Source organism: Phodopus roborovskii, unplaced genomic scaffold (genome assembly GCF_943737965.1).
Source record: "Phodopus roborovskii unplaced genomic scaffold, PHOROB, whole genome shotgun sequence".
Lineage (NCBI taxonomy): Eukaryota > Metazoa > Chordata > Mammalia > Rodentia > Cricetidae > Phodopus > Phodopus roborovskii.
The window spans coordinates 26,344,056-26,367,111 of record NW_026126588.1 but is presented as its reverse complement, the minus strand read 5'-3'; the positions used below and the strand labels follow the sequence as shown (position 1 = coordinate 26,367,111).

Genomic DNA, 23,056 nt, shown 5'->3' with positions numbered 1-23,056 from the left:
ATAACTGCCTTATTCTAGAGATAGGAGAGAAGCCCTAGTCCCTACTTCACGGGACCTGTCAGATCTACATGACCCCAACTGGATGGCATTCCCCTACATATTGTATTGTGGTGGGGGGTTGGGAGGGGAGGGTGTTTAGAGTGCATGGGAGAGGGTAGAGAGGGCAAAAGGGAGGGAAGGAGGGAGGGAGGGCTTGGGGGGAGGGAGGGAGGGAGGGAGGGAGAGGGAACTGGGATCGACATGTAAAATAATAATAATAAAAAAAAAAAAAACGCTTTGACTCCAAAATTTAAGTTGAAGAACAAGTTACTGGGGAAAAGTATTTCTATTTTTGTTTCCACAGAAAATGAAAAGATGTGGATTCCTTCCAGACTAATGTGGTTTGATCACACCAGACCGCCTGAAACAGAGTACAAGCTGATCCTACATTCCAAACAGCTGGACAAAACAGCCCTACAGACTACAGCTAGGATATCTGAATCTTCTTCGAATCCCCCAAGACAGCGCCCCTTACCAGCAGGAAGTAGTTTGGAAAGAACGACGCCCAAATTCCCAAATATTGTGTATAAATGTTTGTTTTCATTTAATTGGACTTTGTTATATAAAATTAAATAAAAAATACTCTATATGCATAAAAAAACAAGATAAACTCAAAAAAAATTATTTTGTTGATACTTGATAACTAATTTTGCTACTGTTATGAATCATAATATATACATCTGATATGCAGGATATCTGAAATATGACTCCAAAGAGATCATGACCCACAAGTTGAGAACCACTGTTGAGAATAGAAACTTAAATTTTGTAGTTTTCAAGATTATTTACATTTTCCTTAGATTATTAAGCTGTCTTATTGATTTGTACTGAGGAGTAGAAAGAATATACCTTAGCCATGATCCACATTTATAAAATTATAATGTTAACAATCACAGAATTTAGGCCACAATCCTCACATTTATAGCATGCTTTCAGAGATTCTTTTGGCTGGGTTGAGGCTTACAGACAGCCTCTGTGTTCTTGACATCTATCTTTATGCCTTGATCACAGTTCCATGCAGAAGTTTATAGACGTTCCTTCCATCTTCTGTTTATAGATTTCATCAAACCTCTCATTCTGGGCCACAGTGAAGTGGTTCTTCCAATCACCCACAGTGCCTTAAAAAAATGAAGCCCAGACAGGAGCATTAGTCTCTGATTGACAAACTACGTGTCCCTGAGTAGACTCTGGAGTGCCCACAGCCTGGCAGTCACAAAGTTCCTCATCACCTTAGTTCCCTTATCTGAGAGGAAGCCCTAGTAGTCCTTGGGTAGGGCACCAATTCTAAATCAAATGAACAACTGATTCAAGGAAGCTTGGATTAGCTTGGTGACCTGGGATCCTGGTTCTAGCTGTGGTATACATATATACTGGATAACCACAGTTACAAAAATGAATAAATGGCAGACATAGAACCATACCAGCATATCTTAAGATGTTATGCTGGCCCAAGATCCTGGACATAAGAAAATATATACTGTGACATTTCATGCATATGCCATCTAAAAACAAGCAAAATCAGTGGTTCTCTATAGGAAGAGATTGACTGGAAAGAACACCAAGATGATAGGGTTCTTTGCTGCCTTGATGTTTTTGTTTTTTCTTTTTAATAAACTGTACAGTTAATTTTTGTGGGTTGTTTTTTTATGTACATTATATATCTTAAAAAAAGAATTTAGATATACTTATGATGAAATACTATATTTCAACAAACGTCATTAAAATAACTGTAGAGAGGGAAATACTCTTTGAAACACCTGTGGTTTTTGTGGGAAATTATTCAGTGATGAACAAAAATGTTTATTGTAGCATGAATCATAAAAAACTTAAACATAATATCTATAGTTTCTTTAATTGGAGAAGTAATTGACAAATGGCAGACTATCCATTAGACCCATACAAACAGTGATGTGTTGAGATCTATGCTTTCTTGACCTGGAGAGATGTTTCATATTCTGGTAAGCAAAAGTGTATAGTGTAGCCACAGTTTGCGTTTTAATGAACAAATTTCTATCATGGTATCTATATTTGTGTGTCTATGGGCCAAAGCAAGCGAGCGAAACGCAAACACAAGTGTATGTGGAAAATGGCAGATATAGATGGCTCACCATTGAGAAAACAGGTAGAGATGTTTTACTTCCAGGGCTTGGGATACTTTGCAGATGGCAAAGATTATGAAATAAATTAACTCATGTACGGAAAAGGAAAGATGTTTTAGAGCAATACATAAACCCCAGTTCCTGGTTGTATTGTTATGGAAAAAAATACATATGCTAATGATATGGGAGAAGCTTTGTGCTGTTCCTAGCTTCTTAGGAAAGGTTTTTTTTTTTTTTTTTGAGATCTGTGTGAAATGGTCAAATCAGTAATTTTTTTTTAAGTTAATGTACTCATTTTAAAGTAAACAACACTTTAAAACAATAACATTTTAATCCTAAAAACTGGGGTTAAATCAGAATTCCTCTTTCAGGAAGTATTAAGAGGCTAGTTTACAGCAGTACATGTTAAAAGTCATGAGCCTGAGCAGTTTGGGGTTCTGGTCAAAACTAAGTCATGCACAGAAGCTGAAGCAGTAGCTATAGGAGAAAGTCACAGGGATGGAAGACAGGATGCATGTGTGGACAGTAGCTGTAGAGCTGTAGAGCCTTCAGCAGAGTGCTAGCTCCTGCTTCCAAGATCTCAGGTATGATGAGTCTAACCTCAGACAGGATTCCCAGTGAGGTATGCACCAAGAATAACTCTGGCCTTAGTTCTCTGTAAGACTTGGATTGTAGAACCTATGTTCAATAGGAAAGAGTCTCTAGCCTTCTTAGGAGTATAATGTGTGTATTGGGGGTGTGCTGTCATAGAATTAGAGATTAAAAAATCCCCACAAACCTTTTCTCATGAAAGGGGATATGGACTGGTCCAGGATAGATTTGGGAACCGTTGAACGATTTGTCATAGGATTCTCTTTCATTTTCTCAAATGATGTCTCCTGGACGATTTTATCCAGCACTGTTTCATCCAAGTTCTTTCCCATGAACTGCATTACCTTCTGGATTTCATGCTTTGGGTCCTGTGGGTGAAGGTAACATTGAGGTGAATGGAATCGAGTTTTAACATTAACTCTATTTTTCCAGACATCCCTGTCAGACACATTCCTCAAACAGCTTCCCTGCCAATGATCCCGAAGCAGTAATTTACTTACCCTCTTCATATCTTCATAGAAGAGGAAGAGAATCTGTTGTCTGTCTCGAATTTCCCACCATCCTCTCACATGGTCAAACCAGGATCCCCAGTTTACTGTGACAAACAAGAACAGTTTTCATGAGCACAAACCTTCTGAGAGTCAGGCTCTCCTCCTCCTCTTTCCCTTTTCCTCCTCCTCTTTCCCTTCTCCTCTTCCTCTTGTTATTCTTGTGCATCAGGGACATGGTAGAAGGAAAAATCTTGTGCCTGAAATATCCTAAGGAACACTGAGCTTCTTGATTCTGAACTCATGTGCTTTGGGTCAGTCTTAGGTTTTTTTTGTGGGGGGGGCTTAATATGTTGATTAAAGTGTTCCTTGTTGCTTATGCACAATCACCTGCACCTCATATGATAACATGTACACCTAGGATGAGGGTGGCTCTATAGGCCAGAATCCCTGAATAAAGGCTTTTAAAGTAGGATGGGGCTGCTTGCTGAGATCTGGGGTTCTGCACAGTGAAAGAAATCAGCCCCCTTTACTTGGCCCCTGTCAGTGGTGGGACTTGTCTAAGGAGCACATGACATTCTGGAGACCAACTGTCATGAGTGGTCCTCCCAACTCAGTTTTGCTGGAGTAAGAACACAGGGGTACCCGGCATTTCTATTTACCTTTCCCATTGATGAAGATTTCAAAAAACTCATCCCAGGTGCCTGGATCTGGGAGTACCTGGCTCATCCTATAGAAGTGGTAGTAGGAGACCATGCAGTCTTTGGCATTCCGAGCCACATAAATAAACTTTGGAGAAGAAGAGAGGTGGGTTAAAGGGGCATAAACATGTGAAGTTTTGAGTTCTCCTCTGGTTGAGTCCTCTTGAGGGATGCTCAGCTTGCCTGCACTGGCAACACAACCTGGAGCATCATTGCCAATTAAGCTGCTTCCAGCCAGGTCCTATTAACTCACTAACAGTTAGCTCAAGTCTTGAATAAAGGGCCAGGTTGAGGAACACTGCTGAGAAATCTTGTTGCTGTCTCAGGGATTTAAGTCACTATACTGCCAATGCTTCTCAGCAATTATTAGCTAATCCTGGGACCTCAGCTCTACCCACTGCTGGGTTGCACTATCCTTGTACACACCTAGCCTGGTCCAACATCCTCTATGTGACAAGAACACACTAGACTCTAAGGTACATGTAACAGTCCTAGAAAAAGCAAAACAAACATGGGGGTTTCTGAGCCTGCAGACAAGCACCCTCTCTGTGTCTCTGCTTTGATTTGCTATTCTGAACAGTTCTTGGACCTTTTTCTGCTCAATCTGTCTCTGCTCCAGTCTCTACCTCCTACAGGCTATACTATGATTCCTGCTCCCCACTGCACCTCCCAGTCTGCTTCACTGAAGAAAAGATTATCTCTAACAACTCAGTCTGGCCTCTGCCTTCATATCATATTTGAAACCAACCAGGGAAACACTCTACTTCATGTTTGACATTACTGCTGAGTGTTAGCACTCAGGGGTAATGGATAGATAGTGCCAAGGAAGGTGTTCTCACCCAGGTTATGGAGACCTAGCTCTCTGGGCTTCCTGCCCCAGGCACCCAGGGAACTGCTGCTATCTTACCTTACAGTTACTTGTCCAGAAAGATGGTGGCAGCAGCTGAGTGGGAAGATGGGTCTTTAGTGTCCTTGGAGCTGGCATCTCATTGGCTTTATCCACACCTTTAACAGAGTTCAGGAGATGCTCAACACATGGGAACTTCCACTCCAAGTGATGCTCAACTTACCCATCATCTACACATGGATTTTCTTTTCTGTTTGTTTTTTAGGGGACCCCTTAGAGGGATTACTAGTATTTCTTTTGTGTTTTTAAGAGAATGGTAGACCCCAGGATATCAGAGAGCTACCAGTGGCAACACAGAACTCACCTGTGCAGTGGGTACAACCTCAACTAGAAGTCACCACACAACTGGAATTGCACATTCCTATCCTGGAATTCCTTCTCCTGCTGCTGTAGAGGCATCAGAGACAGCCTGGCTATAGGAAACCTTCCATATCCTCTGAGACCTATAAGAAGAGCCTCTTTCCCTCATTCTACCTATTCTATCTAGGTTCTCCCTCCGGTTCTGTGATGTGATATTTCATATGTGAGGCAAAAAAACATTCATACTGACACATGGTTTATGATTATTTGCACTTCTATTTGAAACTCTAATAAGGACTTGCATTATAAAATCATTGGGTTAAACTGAGGTGAGGGAAATAAAGAGAATACAAACTCTAATGGGGTTTCTTTCATTGAGAAGTTAGATGTTTGCGAGTAATGCCATTGGGAACTGGGTAGAAGTAATCCTGAGGACTAAGGTCGCTTCAAGACTAGGGTGAATTTAAGCTGTTAGGTGGCACATTTGAATCTGGACTCTGATCCATAGGCAATGGTAAAGATTCTTTTACACTAAGAACCAGGAAGCCTGTCACAGAGAGGAGAACATTTTTAAAAACTAGAAGTGTGACTGATTAATAAGCAGCATTTAACTATCAATGTGCAGCAAGAAGGTGTGCTGTGAAGTGACTTTCCACATTATGTGCATGATGTGAGGTCTGGAAAGTGACCAGGTGTAATGGTTATTTTCTATTGTTAACTTGATGGGACTGGGAATCACTGTGAAATATATATCCCATGTTGCTCATGGCTGTAACTCAGTTCCACAGTGAAAGAGAGCATGTTAAACAAAGTAATGAGAAGTGTGCAATTAGGCAAGGAAAGAAGCATGCTTGATTTGAAGGTTCAGAGAAGGCAGAATGGAAGCAGCTATTAGTTAAAGAGACATGCCCCTGGGGGACAGAATAAAGAGGCACTGGAAGGCAGAAAGGCAGGAGAGGCTGTGCTGACAGCTGCCCTCTGTGGACCCTGGAGCTTTGCTCAGTGACCCCTGCAGGGAAGAGGCTGATCACTCTAGCCTCTAGAAGGTCAGAATACAGAGCAGCAATCTATGTGTGTCTGAGGTGAAATACTTGTCATCTCAGGAAAAGGGTAAGATAGAAAAAACTTGATCTACTTGTAATTTCTTTGTGCCTTCCTTGGCTGTGTTGCATAAAATTTCTTCTTCCTTGAGAGTGTGAAATCACACACTGTCCTACATAGGCATCCTATCTAGTTGATCCAAAAATTAAGCTATTCTAGATGGGGAATGCTCTAAGTCAGTTCAGAACAAATAAGGAAACAAATCACATGAATGGGAGTTAGAAAACACAGCCTAAGGTATTACACGCCCCCCAAAAAACCATTCACAGTCAGGGTAGTCTAACCCACAGAGGAGTCACAGCAGGGCTGGACCAGACATGGGACTACAAAGTGGCCACTTACACAGTCAGGGATTTCTAGAAACGGGCAGAAAGGATATACTGACTTGAAGACATTGCCTTGCCTGGGTCACGGGTTGCTAAGTGCATCTGCTCAGGGGATTCTTGTCTTGAGATATTTGGAAGGACTCATCAGAACCTGCCAGTGACTGTTCCAAGAGTGACACAACTTCAAGGTTAGTATGGTCCTACATTCCCCTCACAGCAGCAGTTGGTCATTAGAGTTCCAACGCCTTTGTTAACATCACTCTGCAATGTGATGCCTGAAGAAAATCAGCCCCTGCCCTGGTGTCTGTCTTCTGGTTGCCTTGGTGAACTTGCCCCCATGTGTGAAGAGAAAAATCATCAGGTTAAGTGTTATGTGAAAAAAAGCTTTTCAACTGGGCAAAAGTAATTGACGTGTGTGTGTGTGTGTGTGTGTGTGTGTGTGTGTGAGAGAGAGAGAGAGAGAGAGAGAGAGAGAGAGAGAGAGAGAGAGAGAGAATTATCAGACACTGTGCAGGAAACACTTGGTTATAATAGGATAGGGTACTGAGAGCAGAGGGATGTGAGCTGCTGATGAGTCAAGTTTTGCACCTTCCAGTGTTCTACAGTTGCATCTGAACAGAGGAAAAATATGATAAGAAAATAAGGCAGAACTTCACCTTTACATACGTCATTCTCCCTTGCTGACTCATATTTTATGGGAATAAAGACAAGAAAAGAGATGGATCTAGGCATAGTGCCTTTAACTCAGCACTCAGAAGAAAGATGCAAGTAGATGTCTGTGAGTTCGAGGCCAGCCTGATCTACATAGTAAATTCCAGGACAGCCAGGGCCATGTATAGAGATTCTGCCTCAAAAAACTGGGAAGGGGGTGGGGGGAGGGGAAGAGGAACAGGAGGAGAGATTAAGAGACAAGGCAAGGAGAGACAAGACAGGATGGGAACACACAAGGAGTCAGGGCTCTTACCTGATGGCTGGGGTGGCCGTGCCCACTCAATAAAAGGGTGCCGGTGTTGAATGAGGGCTCGCTGGCACTTCTCTACATCCCCATTGTGCTCAATCATGTCTACAATTTCTTGAATCCATGTTGTCCCTGAGGAGACAGTGAAGAGTAAGAGTCCTAAACCCAGTATGCTTTCTTGAAGCACCCTGAAGAAGGGATGTGGGGCCAGGTGTCAGCTTCACCTTCTACTTGGACCAGGGTCCTCCTGTTAGCTATGGCAGGAAGACGTTGGATCTCTGTGGAGAATAGAATGGCGGAGGCAAAGCTCACCTCTTCCAAGAACAGTGAATGGCAGAGGAGAGTGAGCTTCAGAAAACTCAGGGCTACAGACATTTGAGATGGAGATCACCAAGGGACAAAGCCACTGCAGGGAGTTCTAACTAGGTGAGGAGTTCAGAAGGCTCAGAAGGTGGGGCTGGAGCTGTCACTCTGCTGAGTTACCTGATTTAGGATAAGTACAAATGAGGAGGTCATCTGGCTTGGCCTTGAAGGTCTGAATCTGGCTCCAGTTGTCCACAGTGTCAGCCATCAGGGAGATCCCTGCTATCTCTGCTATCCCTTTCCATTTTGTTGGTTTGCTCAATTCTGGGGTCTGAGCCATAGTGTCTCAAGGTGAAGGGTACAGTCCCTGTGAGAAAAGAACAGAATGGAATTTTAAAAATACAGTGACAAAGCATACACAGCATGAAAAGGACTCTTAGTTCTATGACATTAGTAATATTCTCACTGTTATATGTCCATCATCACCTTCTATCTCCAGAGAACCTTTGACTTTACTAGATGGAAACTATATGTCAATGCTAAATCTCTGATCCCTGGTCCCTGGCTACCTCCAGGGTTTATATTCTAGCACGCCATCAGATTTCCTTCCTAATTAATGATAACTATGCCTGCTTGAACTGTTTTGTTTATCCATTTGCTTATCCATGGGCACCTGAGTGCCTTCTTTTACATAGTACATGGATAATGCCAATATAAACACAATACACAAATATCCAAGCCCCCAGTGTCCATATTTTGGGGTATACAACTCAAAGCACAGTTGCAGGGTTATATGTTCAGTTTATTAAAAGTTCTAATACCACCTTTCTTCAGTGCCTATATCATTTGAGACATCACCAGCAGTGTATAGAACTCTCTAATTGTCACTGGCATTTAATGTAACTGTTTTAAATATCCATCCCAATAGATTTGTTTTGCATTTTCTTCATGAATGTCTTCTTGTGTGCTTTTAGTCTACTTTGCCTTTTTTGGAGAGATGCATGTTTTTGTGTTGTTTGTTTGCTACTGTTTGGTATACCTAGATGACTTGGAAATATAAAAAAAAAAAAAAAAAAAAAAAAAAAAAAGGAGAGCAGGAAGAGTGAGCCTCTGTTACTCAAGATTAAGTGAATATTGCAATTCCAGAAGACATTTACTACTGCCACACAGAGAAAGAACAAGGTGACATTCAATGACTGGCTACTGTGTGCTGGGCTGAGTACCTTATACACTAACTAATTTTAATTCTTACATAACTTGAGCTGCAGAACATTAGAAGGGGAGGATCTTTATGGAAAGTATAAGAGTAAGTATTTACTGGAATTTGAATAAAGGAAACTGTCTCATCCACTCCAGGGAATAAGGAAGAAATAATGTGTTCAGTCTGGCCAGATCAGCTTTCAGGGTGACTTAGACTCTCAGAAATAGCTGGGTTCTCTAGAACAGACACAGTAGTTTTAGAAAATGGAAAACTAATTATTCTTGAAAACATTTCAAATATAAGCAGCAGTTATCATAATATGGCAGAGAGGGTGGGACACTCTGCGATGTGGTGCAGCAGCTTCAGCAGACTACACCTCCTCTTTCTTTTGGGGGATCTCTTTCTTTTGGGACAGGGTCTCTCTCATACCCCAAGATGCTCCAGAATTCACTGTGTATCCCAGGCTGGCATTGAATTCACAATCCCCTGCCTCAGTCCCCTCTGTGCTGAAGTAACAAGTGTAATCTACATCACTTGGTTTGGACCATTAGGATTGCTCATGGGTCTGTACCTTGTGTTAGCTCCTGCCCAAAAATTAACCTCCTCTTTTAATTCACATCCTAATTTTGACACAAAGAACTAATTATCATTTTTCTGAATATAGGAAGGCTTATGAGTCATAGGACCAATTGTTAGGAACTAGCAGCCTGCTGACCCCCGCCCTGACGACGGGCAGGACGCTCATGGCCGTGTCCATGTCATCGCTATGTCAGCCTTACCTGGCTGCCAGAGGACTCAGTTAAGCAAGCGCAAGCCCCCTTTTAAAGCAAGCGCACCAAGTGTGTGTGTGTCTCTCTCTCTGGTCTCTCTCTGGTCTCTCTCTGGTCTTTTTCTGGTTCCTCTCTCTGGTTTCTCTCTCATCCCCTCCCCTCTCTCTCTCTCTCTCTCTCTCTCTCTCTCTCTCTCTCTCTCTCTCTCTCTCCTGCTTTCGGTTGGCCACCAGCTACCCCCTCTTTCTCTCCCTTCTCTCAATAAACTCCACGTGGGCACTGAATCTAGTGTTTGTGTTTCTTAGGCATTAGCTGCAGCAAAAGAACAACAATGGCTTGCTCAGGACCTCAGCTAGTATCTGCCTGCGAATCCCGTCATCTTTCTTTTAAAATTGCCTCATTTTAATTTGTATGCATTGAAATTTGGAAATCCCTTGCAATAATCCCATATTCACAAGAAAGGCTATATCATCCAGGAGCTGTTATTATGTCATGTATTTTCGTCCTTTTCAAATGCAAATTATGTTATGCAACATTATGGCTCCCAAAAGTGTTCTCATCCTAATGTTCAATAGAACATTGGTGAAAGATGTGGGGGCACTCAGTGTAGTTTCACTTGGTTGCCACCGCCAGCTCAGAGACAAAGAAACAGACCTCAAGGCCTCTCTAGAAGCTGAGGATGAAGCTTTGGCAGCAGCCTGGGTCCTTCACTTGCACAGAACTGAAGGCCAATGAGCAGATGAACTGAGCAGGGATCTCCTCCAGAACCTCCAGGAGTGCAACTCTACCCCTTGATTTTACCCAGAGCCTGTGATCCTTCAGATTTTTGACCTCCCAGAGTTAAAATGATGATCAGCAGGTTGTGAGGGAAAGCAGCATGAGGGAAGCTAGGCAGGAAGATTGTGAGTCTGGGTTACAGGGAGACTATGTTTCAAAACATCAAAATAAAACAACAGCAATAAAAAAGTATGATTTAGTAAACCCAGGCTCCCCCCATCCCCCAACAGGGTTCTAATATGTATTACCATGTATACCAAGTTGGCCTCAAACTTGCCAGGATCCTTCTGCCTCTGCCTCCCAAATGCTTGGATTATAGACATGTACTATCACATGTATTATCACATGTACTACCACATGCTTGTGTCATTTTAAGTCATTAAATTTGTGAACAATAGAAAACTATTTTTGTATACTTATATTGCAAAAAGATTGTTGGATTTAATGGACTGAATCAGGTGCCTCCAAATTCATATGTTGGCACTCCAATCTCCATACTGTAGAATGTAACTGTTTAAGAGGGACCTTAGGGGTTGATTAAGTCGACATTAGGTCTTTAGGTTAGGCTCTAATTCAACATCACATCTCAGTGTGAATGAAGATTTCTGTCTTTCTCCATGGTCACTCTTTCTTTCTCCTTACAGAGCCATGGGGGATTCCTTTATTCAATCAATTCATTTTTAGAAGCCAGACTTCTAAACAACACAAGAGGATGAAGGTTCTATCCTTTATCATTAATTAACATAAGACTGGCTCTGAGGCTCAAGCTCCAGTAGGAGCTTGGAAGAACAAATCACATTTCAACCATAGCTAGGACCCTCCAGCAAAACTTGGTAGGAAGTCTACAGGGCTTAGTGCCTTAACATGGCATGTGTGGAAATGGGCAAGGATTAAAAAAAAAAAAAAAAAAAAAAAAAAAAAAAAAAGGGAGGCAGGCAGGCATTGTAAAAATCTTAATGTTTTATCCTGCAGATATCAAAGAACTAGCCTACACTGGGCTTAGGGAGGTTTAGAGTTGTGGCCTGGAGGTAATGGCAGACAGTTTTGATTCAGCATAGACCACCCTAACCCTGCAGCAGACTCTTTGTACTAAGACAGGTAGAGCTGAGGTGCTGGGTGAGGCTATGAAAGTGTATGAGCCATCAGGTCAGGCTTGAGGTGTGTTCAGTAGAGGTTTACCTACCGTGCACCATTCCCAGGTTGGGAAGTGGGTGAGGGGGTGATGGTTCCTGAATGTTTGATCCTACAATGATTCAAAAGCTGTAGGCACTCAGTAGAAATCTGATCCTCAAATTTGGATCTGTCCCCAGAGTTGTAGTTAGTGTGTAGTTCAAACCTGTCTCCTGCTGCTGGGCAGCAGCTGATCATGGTGAACAACTGACTGACTCTCCAGCCTGCTATGCTCCTGAGCACCAGGCCTGGCAGGTTATGTATAGCAAATGCTGGCATTTTCTACTTCTGATAACCTCATGGAATATCAAGAGGCACACAGCATGTCTGATGGCCACAGTATGCAGGGCTGTGAGAGAAAGACAGCCATCAGAACCTGCTACTGCTTCCAAGGGCTGGCAGTGTATTCAAAGTACTTGCTGCCTAGTGTATTGTGTCCCCACCCACTGTGTTTGAGGTCCACTGGGTAGAACTTGATAGAAGCCTTGGGGCAGGAGGTGCAGTGGGAGGTTGGAGAGAGTGGGACAATGCTGTGAGTCCCTATAAAAATGTCAAGACCTTATCACCCTCCCCCTCTACTGATAGGTTACATCAGCTATGGTCCCTGCTACTTTTAGAGTTGGACAGATAGACACACAAACTTTCCCAGACAGCCTTCTTTTCATCCTGACAGGCTCTCTGAGCAGAAGCAGTTGCTCTTTTCCATGCAGTTAGCCTTTTTGCTTCATTTTCTGAGACACACTGTCCTTCAGGCAGGCCTCAAACACACAGCAGTCCTTCACTCTCACCCTCCAGTGGACCTAACATTGCATGTAAACTTTATAGATTCTTTCTTGAGCAGAGGACCCAGCCAAGCCCCTTTTATAGGACCAGCTTGAGTGGTGGCCAGAGGCTGGGACAAATGGAGAGCACTGTGGGGAGAAAAAAAAAAAACCAGTCATAGCCAGAGAAGTCTAGTTGACTGGCAAGAGGAGAGGCTGTTGGGGGTGGGAGTGGGGGGATAGGTATATAAGGTATCCTTAGGAGGAGAGTGTATGAATTTCTAATGTGAATGCAAGCCAGTGTTGGTTTCATATGCCTTTATTATTTTCCCCAGGTTTCTTAGGACTTAGGATCTTTCCAGTTTGAGCTAAACTGCTTCTACATTAGCACATGCATGACTGAAGACTAAGAACATACACCAACAAATTAGGCCAGATATTTAAAATAAGTTGTGTCCTTACCTTCAAGCTCTAGCTGTCAGTAATCTCAAGGCTGGACTGCCCCGAGTTCTTTGAGTGCAAAAGTACATTTGGAGGAAGCAGGAAAGCATTTCCAGGGTATGGCAAGCACAGAGGTTCAAATTCTATTGTGCTAAAAGTACTCCACCTTCAACAGGTAGCCAGCCATCCAGAAAGCTCTACTGTTAGTGTTGGCAGCTATAGCCTCAACCAGAAGAGTCAAAACAGCAAGAAACAAATCTTGGCATCTACCCAATGAGGAAGTAACTTTTATTGTATAGTGACTGCTTGAGTACAAATCTCAACTACCTTCAGAACCAGAAGACTCAAGGCTGTTTAGCATGGAGACAAACACCCTGCTCCTCCCTCTCTGTGACTACCTAGTGCCCCACTGTGCTCAGCCTCCTGGCTTTGCAGCAGAGCACCTTGGGTTTCTCCCCCACCCCTAGTCTGACAGAGAGTCTAAAATGTGCACAGGCTCAGGTGTTGCCATGCTTATGGTTGAAAAAGAAAGAGCTCATGACTGTCTGAGTGTAGTCCTCATTAGTTATTCAAACTAGCAGCATGAGCCTGATATCCATTGCCCAATGCTCGCCTTTCAAGACTGATGATGCTAAGATTTACCAAGCCAACAGATTATTAATCACCAGTAAACCAACTCCCATCCTCCCTGTCTACAATGAAAAGAAACTTTAAACCTGTGTAAGTTGAAAAGGAATTTCAGGACACTAGTTCATTATCTTAGTCTTGCTAGCTTGCTGAATAAATCTTTTTCCTTCCACAATAGCTAGACTTTAGTTCCTTAGGCCCCATTTTACTAGTAAATAAATAGACTTGGTTTTAATAATGAGGAAACTAACAACCTGGCTGCAGGGTCTCAGGCATCTAGCTGGACCTTCTTTGAGAATCATTTTTTACATCTATAAAATGTAAGACATGCTAACTACCTCTCATCAATACTATTAGATTAAAAAACAAGGTGATGAACATGCCCAGCTAGCACCAAACATTCACACATAAAATAAAATGTCTAAACAATTAAATAAGCAACAAAGCAAATAACATTTTTCTTGTTAGTCAAGGTCATTTGAAATTTTTTCTTGTCTTTTAAAGAGCTAACAATCTCACACAACTTGAAAATTTAGTAGCATATTTTCTTATACTATTTGATTGTGAGTCTAGCCTTTAAGAGCTGAGCAATCTCTGCAGCCTTAATAACATAATTCCTATGCAGTGTTTAAATCCAATTCACTTGAAGAACTAAATAAAGTCAAGGCTATAGATCAGCAGATCTCAAATCCTAGCAGGTATCCTGCATATCAGATATTTTACATTACTATTCATAACAATAGCAACATTACAGTAATGAGGTAGCAGCAAAATAATTTTATGATTAGTAGTCACCACAACTTGAGGAACTGTTTTTAAAGAGTCCCAACATTTGGAATGTAGAGAACAACTGATCTAGTCTCTCATTACTTACAGGATGGTGTGTAGAGGCAAGCAATGTGTACCAATGCCTCAGGTAGAGTGCACGTCCTGTTTTTCTGAGAGAGTCTCTTACCAGGATCCTCCTTTAGACTAGTGGATGCCCTGCCCCAAGGCATATAACTGGTAGCATGAGAATCCACCCACACTGGCCCCATTCAGGAAGCGTGGGCACATGTTGGCATGATTGCTGTGGCTTTCTTTCTTCAGGAAATCACTTTCCAACATTGCTGTACTGGATTCTGATTAATTAGCTTACTTTTGATAATAGTGGCCACACCTAGGTTTGAAACTAGTGTTGTATTTCTGTTCTCTGTAGAAAAGGACATGCAGGTTGAATTAATTCTCAATGTGGGAGGAATTGACAGAAGCATACTTCTTGGAAATCAGTCTTCTGTGGGGAACAGTACAGCATATGCATCTCTGGTGAGACTCAAGTAGACCACTGGTGGCTACTAGCTTCTGAAATCATGGTCTATTTCGAAAACCAAAAGGTGCTGCCAACAGATAAGGGGTGTCTGTGGATTCCATAAAAATACGGAGATAGGTTCAGAGGAGTGCCCCTTAATAAATAAAAGAGAAAAAATAGAGATACTGAGGTTGCTCCAGTAACTGGTGATCACTACCATTCATTCATTCATTCATTCACTCATTCATTCGTTCATTCACTATTTGCTGATCACTAGGACTTACATTAGACATGGAGTGTGCAACAAAATAAGTCTTCATACAGTCTTCTTACAATTTTTGAAAACTTGACATTTGTCTCTCTTGCTACTGCCCTCAAAAATCTTAAGATGAAAGGCTTATAATCTTCTGGGCTGTGTGTAGACCTGAGCAGAGGGCCCTCCTTTCTCCTGTCTGGGCCTCCTGCTTCTCTAAGAAGATGGAGTTCTAGGGGACAGGTGAGATAAAACAATAGGGCATAGGGCAATTTGATCCCCTGTTCACTCTGTTCAGATCTTACTGGCTGGTAACCACAGTTTTCTTTCTGAAAACCTTCAATGGTGACACCTTTACAAAGCAGGGGTCTTTGTTTGTTTTCCTCTTTCTATAAGAAAAAAACTTCGACTAGGTAATTTATCAAGAATAGGAAGCCTCAGGATGCATCAGCAATAAGTCAGAAGCATCACACACTGAATCTGAACAAAAGCTCTCAGTTCTTATCCTTGCCTTGTAAAGACACTAGTGACACCACACATTTTTGTCTTCACCCAATCCTGCTCACTTCTCAAGGCCCCTTCTAAGTAGCATTAACACATGAATGAAGGGGGATTGTTTGCAGCTCTTAGACTTGGGGTAAATTTCAAACTTAGCAGTGAGGACCAGACATGGTATCTTTGTACATGTGGTAAATGTTATGGTTTATGACCATATTGTAAGTTTACAACTACACAATTCTCCATTGCCTGGGAAAGCAGCCATAGAACACTAAGTGGGTAGACATGGCTGTGCCCCAATAAAACATTATACACAAATATAGATAGTGAGCTGTGGTTTGCCCATTCTGGTACACAGAACAGAGGAAACCCTTGCACTTGAAACAACACCCCACCCCTTCTGTAAACATTTTCTTACCTCCACCTTGGAATCTCTGTTGCTGTCCTCCATTGTTACATTGCCCTCCAGCCTTCATCTGAAAGCCTTGATATTGCTATCTTTTCCATAGTTTTCTTTCCCTCTTTTTGGACACAAGTTCATGTAGCTGAGGCTGTGTAGCCTAGCCTTACTGTGAACTACTCTGCTTCCACTTCCTAAATACTGGAATCATAAGTGTCTCTTCACCACATTTTAATCACCTATTTTTTTTTCTTTTTATAAAAATTTCATCTGAAAAAATAATAAAAATTTCATTTGGGTATAGTTTGGGCACCATGTAGGTAATGCATTTAAACTGTGCAAGCCAATTAGCCCTAAGAACTTTCTTTTTAAAATTACTTTCATTGTGTCCCATTGATTTGGTATGTCATGCTGGGGTGGGCTTTGGCAATACAGTTGTCTTTGAGTCATTTTTTCCACTGTAAGCAATCCCCTCACCAATACTCTTGTGAGTAATCCCAGTAAAATTTACTGGTTCACTAAGTTGGACTTCCATGCTATTTTTACTTCATTCTGTCTTGGGATCCTTATCAGGGATGAGTAGCCATTATTATATCATCTCCCCAGGAAAAGTCTTGTCACACAACACCTAGGAAGTTGGGTCACCAACATGCAAGTGCCATTCACTTCACCTTTATGGATATCTTGACATGCTGCTCATTGTTGTGGGTCGCAGGTGTCATAGTACTCTTAATTGCTCCTCTCCCTTGGTAACTTACATAGTATTTTCTAGTACCAAGGAAGCCAGGCTACAGGAATGAGGCTTTCAGATTGTATCCAGCTCATATCAACATAATTCTTTGTCCTAAGTGGGTGGTATCTTCACCAAGAGGGACATATCTTCACTTTGACAGGCAACTGAGGGCAACAGCCATAGTCTATATTGTTTTAGAAGTTACTTGAACCACCCAAGTAAACTGTTCTAAAAGATAGTTCTTCTGCCTTGTATAGGGTTTTTTTGTTAGTCTGTGGTTCTTGTGGGGCACATTAACCCTAGTGGCATAATTTCCTACAGGAATAAGCAAGCACTTGTATGCATTGTTTTTGTGATTTTTAGGTAAATATGAAATAATAAGATTTCTTGTGCCTTTTCAAACAACTTTGACGTTGTCACTCACCCCTTTCTGCTTTGTCCTCCCTCTGCCCTCCCATTTTTTCATTCTACCTTCATATCACTTGTATTTTGCTATTCCCCTCTCAAGCCAACCACCATGGTCTCTTTATACTTCCCTTGTTTCTGTGGTTATTTGGTGGTGTTGCATACTTACATCTGGAGATGTGCAAGTACATATCTGAAGGAACTGCAGTCAGGAGAGAACATGTGACATTTGTCTTAGCATCTCCCTCAGGTGTCTCTTCATCAGCAGTCTCTGGGCATAGTGGCAGGCTTGGCTCTGGGAGAAAGCTGACGGACTCACTGGGCAGTATTCTGAGCACAGAAAACCTCAAAGCCTGCCACAACAGTGACACACTTCCTCCAAAAAAATGCCAAGTCACGTATCCTAACAGTGCCATTCCCTATGAGATTATGGGGAGTGAATTATATTCAAACTATCACACTCTTCCAGAAGACCTAGGTTCAGTTCTAGGGGACCCATAAGGTCACAGACATACATGCATGTTGGGCCTAAAGAGGCCTGGGTGTGAGGCCCAGTGCAACCTCCTGAGCCTGCCTGGAGTTTGGTGACCTGTCTTTGGCCTGTTACCACCACATGGGATGACTCAGGAAGGCCTAATGTAAGAGTGCACTCTGCCTAGGTAACTGCTAGCTTGGTGGAATATTATTGGCCCTTTCTCTTCACATCACCTTACCCCATTCAAAGATTCTTACCCCTCCCCCAACACTATATAAGTCCCTGCTTGATGCAATAAAGTGAGATCCTGCTGTGACAGACTACATTGTTTCTCCCCATAACTAGGAGGATGTGGTTTGAGTCAGTTGTCTACTCTCATCATCTTGCTCAGCCCTGAGAAGGAAACCAGCTGGACTGGTCCTTCTCTAGCCCTACCTGCCAGAGGGTCCAGCACATGCAGCTACTCATATGTAAAACAAAAGATCCAAAACAAGGCTGTGGTTGCATAGGTGTAGGACTTGGATCAGTTCTGGGACCTCATTCCCTCTATATATGTAAAGGAGTTGGAACTTCAAACTGCGCCATTTCTTCCAATCGTGAAATCTGATTAATGTTCAAATGATATCTCAAGTAGAGATATGATGTTATCACACTAGGAAATTACGATGACAATATATTATTTTAAGGAATTTCACTTTATAAAGTTGATGCTTGTTTTCTTTGTGTGTGTGTGCACATGTATTATATGCAGTGATGTGGATGTGCATGAACGCACATTGACTGGCTTGCTAAGGTTAATAAGATTGCATTTTCGGGGCTGGGGATTTATCTCAGTGGTAGAGCACTTGCCTAGCAAGCGCAAGGCCCTGGATTTGATTCTCATCTCTGAGGGGGAAAGAAAAGACAAAATAACAAAAAAGAAAGATTGCATTTGCTCATGCTCTTATGGGCCTTGCATTTGTGTTGCTTTAATACATGTTATATAGGTGTGTGGAGGCAGGTGGTTATTTGAGTTCCTTGATACAAAGTAGCATTGATGGAGCTACTGAGGGACATGTTTTTAGTCTATTATAGAAGGACACATTTGTATTTCATCATGTAGAAAGGTACTCACATTGTAAGTAGCCCAGCATACCACATTGCTAACAGTTTGTTCTAAGTTAAGTTTTAACCTGGGTGTAACACAGATGGGAACTCAGGAGGAATGCAAGACTCAGCACCCTTGGGTATATGTGAGACAAGACTAACCTTTGGAGTGATCACCTGTCTTAGCTCTGGTGTTCTATCCAGTATGCTAGCTGGAGATGGGCCAGAGAAGGCAGAGTTAGGGACAATAGTTTACTGGTTGCCCAGAATGCTGAATCTCTAAATAAAGTGCAGTTTAAAATATTTTTATCTGTCTCTGTTCATTGGTTTCTGTGGTAGCAGGCAGAATGGATTACCTTATTCTAGTATATCAGCAACTGGTATCACTAGAGCGCCTCTTGAAAGTTGAGTGGGTACCAAATAAATTTGGTTCACTCACAATTAAAATCTGAGAATAGAGCATCTGACTTACCTAGCATAGGCTATGTGTGTACACTTTGTTCAGGGATGGGTGGGGCCTCTTGTCTGATAGTCTTATAAAACTGTGCATATTTAGGAAATGACATTTTCCTAAAGGAAAAATCAATGATAGCGGAAGAGTAGATTGGATTTGAAAGGCAAAAACATATAGGAACATGAAAAGAAGATTAATACATAACTAGTGGGAGGAGAAATGCATACATAAAATAACAGAGATAGTAATAAAGTACTTTGAAGGTTCTGAAGAAGGAAGGAAAAAGAGAGAGAGGTAGAAAGGAGGATAAGGAGAAGAGAGAAATAGTGATGTATCATGAAAAACTGCACAAAAGAAAGGGTATTTAATGTCCTTTATCTAGATCAGCAGTTCTCTACCTTCCTAATGCAGCAAGCCTTTAATATAATTGTTCATGTTGTGGTGACTCCCAACCATAAAAGTATTTTGTTGCTACTTCATAACTTCAGTTTTGCTATTGCTATGAATAATAATATAAATATATGATATACAGGATATCTAATATGCAACCCCAAAGTGGTCATGACCCACAGGTTGAGAAATGCTAATCTAGGGAGCTGTCTTTTGACATGAAAGATGTAAACTGGGGCAGAAAAAACTCAGACAGGGAAACAGATTGAGTAGGAGAGTGGATGGGTAGGCAACATACACTAATTTTGTTTGATTTCAAGGCTGAGCAGCAGTTCCTGAGTTACACTCTGGAAATCTTTGTAGAAATTGATTCTGTCAAGAGTTCTACAAGGGTCAAAATAATTTCTCTAGTAATGAGATGATGCTTGCTTCTCATATTCATTCTCTCAGTAGTTCAGGGTGGGCTCTCCCATCAATTATCATATCATGCTGCCATTAGTGGGATTATTAAAGCTTATTCTTTTATTTAACAGTTTCTTGGTTTTAGTTTCTAATGTACAAAACACAAAATGCTATAATTCACAGAACAAAACATGTTTAGGATTCTGGGACTTTAATATGAAAACCACTGGTATTTAACACATGGAGTGGAGAGGGGGTTATGGTACTATGCATCTATTCTAGCCTTGTACTAAGTGTGTATGGTTATCTGATAGTGATATCCAAAGGATTTTGAAAAGAAAAATGACATACATTGTGTTTCACTTTAAGAATAATTTGGAAATAAGCAATACATGTTGAAAATGGGAGTAGATAGTGGGAAAGGAGGGGACTACAATGTCACTATAAAATACTAGATGGGGGTACTGTTGTATGGCACTATTCATGGGTAATATTGAACAAATGTCTACTTGCCACAGATCAGAAACTAATAATGGATCCAGGTAACAATACTCACAATGTCCAATGTTCTGAACCAGTGAGTTTATTGGTTTTACTTACAGGAACATGAACAACTCAAACTTTCAGCTACATCACTTAAAGTCAACAGCAGCATGCATGATGTAGCTGCAACCCAGAAGGTCTCTGAACAAGTTATAGACAGTGTGATAGGTCAAACAGTGTCCTCAGCAGTTGTTATTGCTCATCTAACCCTACATCCAGTATGTTTCAGGGGCTTCTGAATTCTTTTGAGTTGTTGCTTCTTGTGTCTTAATGAGTTTCTCATCAGGATAGAATATTTCAACATGGGGCAAACTGTTGAAGAATAAGTGCATATTATTGAAGGTGGGTCCAAGGCTAGAAAAAGTCAAAGAGGCATCCAAACTTTTCTAGAATTGCTTATTATTGAACTTTCAAGATGAGCATCAAAATTTCCGGAATGTAAGATATTAAAAGAGAATGGTTTTGATATTTGAGTCTTCTTGTTTATTATGGATAATTTTCTTTGGTAAATTAACTGGACCATGAAGTACCTAAATATTTGGTCAAGTGTTACTTTGGCTATTTCTGTTTAGGACAGAGTCTGCATGAGATTAATATTTAAATTGGTAGATTGAGTAAAGCAGATTACCTTCTGCAATGTGGGTGGGGCTTATCTAATCAGCCGAAGGCCTGGAATAATTAGCTATTCTGAAAGGCTAATACTCTCTTGATTAACCCTTGCCTGAGTTTTCAGTGATCAGGATCAAACATAAGACCCTATGCCTGCTAGGCAAGAGCTATACTAACAAGCCACAGGCTAGCACCCTGTTCCTCACAGTTTTTCACTATTCTTAGTGCTATGAAGTCTGCTGGCCTTTAGACTGAAGCTGGAAAACAAATTGTAGATTTTGGACTTTCCATCCTCTATGATTGTGTGAGCCACTGTATTCCTATGTGTATATGGGTGTATACATGGGTGCATGTATTATTGCTTCTACTTCTCTAGGTAACAGCTTGAGAAAAAGGGGCTTCAGGATGAATTTCTGATTGGTTCACTTGTCTGAAATGAACTATCTAATGTGGTTAGACATAAGATACTCATGAGTCTATTTATAGTAGCAAAAAGAACACCAATAGTCCATGACTTGGTCTGGAATTAGAAAAACCTGGGCACTGACTATGTACAAAGCAATAGTCTGGATTGCCATGCATATGACATTTGGACTGTTTGTGTCAAGTAATAAGTTCAAGTTTGGCTGTTTGTTCCTAACATGAGTTCAAGGATATAAACTCCTATCTCAAGATGCAAATAAATTTACCTGCAATCTATGTTTGTCTGACAGAGACCTTCTTACATGTAGAGTTGGCATTATGGAAAACTGACCATAGAATTTCTTTATTCAAATGACTCAATGGCTCAGAAGAAGAAGAAGACTCAGAAGAAATGGACACTGTAAATTGAGTTGGAATGATGAAGAAAGACTTTGATGGAGCTAGGGATATTGACTATTTAAATTCTGATGATATTCTCTGCCAGTAGAAACAGCCTATCCAGTCACTTGTAGACTGCATTGCTTAGGCGTGGGGTGGGGGATGATAGCCCCTACATCACTTCAGGCAGCCAACTTGGGAAGCAATGATTCTTCCAAGTACCCACCCCATGACCATTATTGTTTTAGACTAATAGTTACATTATCAGAGCTCCAGGCCCCAGAATGTAAACTATATGTGCCTCCATGAAAAGGTGTGTTAAACTTAAAAAACAAAACAAACAAAAAACAACAGAAACACTTTTTTCATAATTTTTCCAAGCAAAATTCTAGGAACAGGTACAGGATAAGTACTAAGGGTATAGATCAATGGTAGGAAGAACATGAAGTTGGAGCAGGATGAAAATGTTGACAGTAATTTACCATGTACAGTGAATATAATGGTTTGGAGAATTAGCAGTATGTTTGTTTGGCTGAAACATGGGCCAAAAGATGTATTTAACAAGAGTGCATTACAAATGTCAGAACGTTTCTGGGTAAATGCTATAGTGATGCTTAAGAAGCTCAAAATGATTTCTTTAACAGTCCTCAGTTCATATGACATATTAGACAATTATTCCTAACTAATGAGTCCTTCAGAATGATAAGAAATATTTTTTATTCTTTATAAACTAACTAGGTGTTTTGTTACAGTATTGTACAACAGACAAGATAGTTGTTAAGAAAGACAGTTATCCTTCAATTTATGCCCAGTGCTTACTTCTTATTCTCTTTGCTTTTCTTTTTTACTTTCTTATGTGGAAATCCTGTTCTTGTGTATGTCTATTCATGAGTTTTGGCACTAAGAGACAAGACAACTGTAGGCTAGCCTAAGCACATTAAAGTACATGGTTGTGTAGTAGGTGTCAATAAGAATAATTACATGATATGACAGAAATCTTTCTGTATAGGGTTTGGTTAAATTTTGATGAAATCGTATTATAGGACCTACATAATTGGGCAACCTCTCAGGAATAGAGGAAAGGCATTACATATTTTTAACATGAGGCACAAATGACTAAAACATGTTGTCAGAAAATCTAGCCCCAGTCCCATTGCTC

At 41.1% G+C, this 23,056-nt stretch overlaps 1 protein-coding gene across 1 annotated transcript; it reads right to left on the bottom strand.

Annotated features, from left to right (window-relative positions):
• Positions 1-943: 943 nt before the first annotated feature.
• LOC127236746 (sulfotransferase 1C2) lies at positions 944-13,085 on the bottom strand. The gene is made up of 8 exons (XM_051204534.1): positions 12,955-13,085; positions 7,994-8,180; positions 7,517-7,642; positions 4,826-4,923; positions 3,880-4,006; positions 3,230-3,324; positions 2,917-3,097; positions 944-1,157 (listed from the first exon to the last, which is right to left on the bottom strand). The coding sequence occupies exons 2-8, from the start codon at positions 8,151-8,153 to the stop codon at positions 1,045-1,047; spliced, it is 900 nt and encodes a 299-aa protein (XP_051060491.1). The 5' UTR covers positions 8,154-8,180; positions 12,955-13,085; the 3' UTR covers positions 944-1,044.
• Between the last annotated feature and the right edge of the window lie 9,971 nt (positions 13,086-23,056).

What these genes read in the sequence shown, in the direction of transcription:
- LOC127236746 (XM_051204534.1), bottom strand. Translation starts at nt 8,153, where the DNA reads ATGGCTCAGACCCCAGAATTGAGCAAACCAACAAAATGGAAAGGGATA. An exon ending in TTGTACTTATCCTAAATCAG is followed by an intron (nt 7,643 to 7,993) that starts GTAACTCAGCAG and finishes CTGTCTCCTCAG; the next exon opens with GGACAACATGGATTCAAGAA. An exon ending in AATCTTCATCAATGGGAAAG is followed by an intron (nt 3,325 to 3,879) that starts GTAAATAGAAAT and finishes TGTTTGTCACAG; the next exon opens with TAAACTGGGGATCCTGGTTT.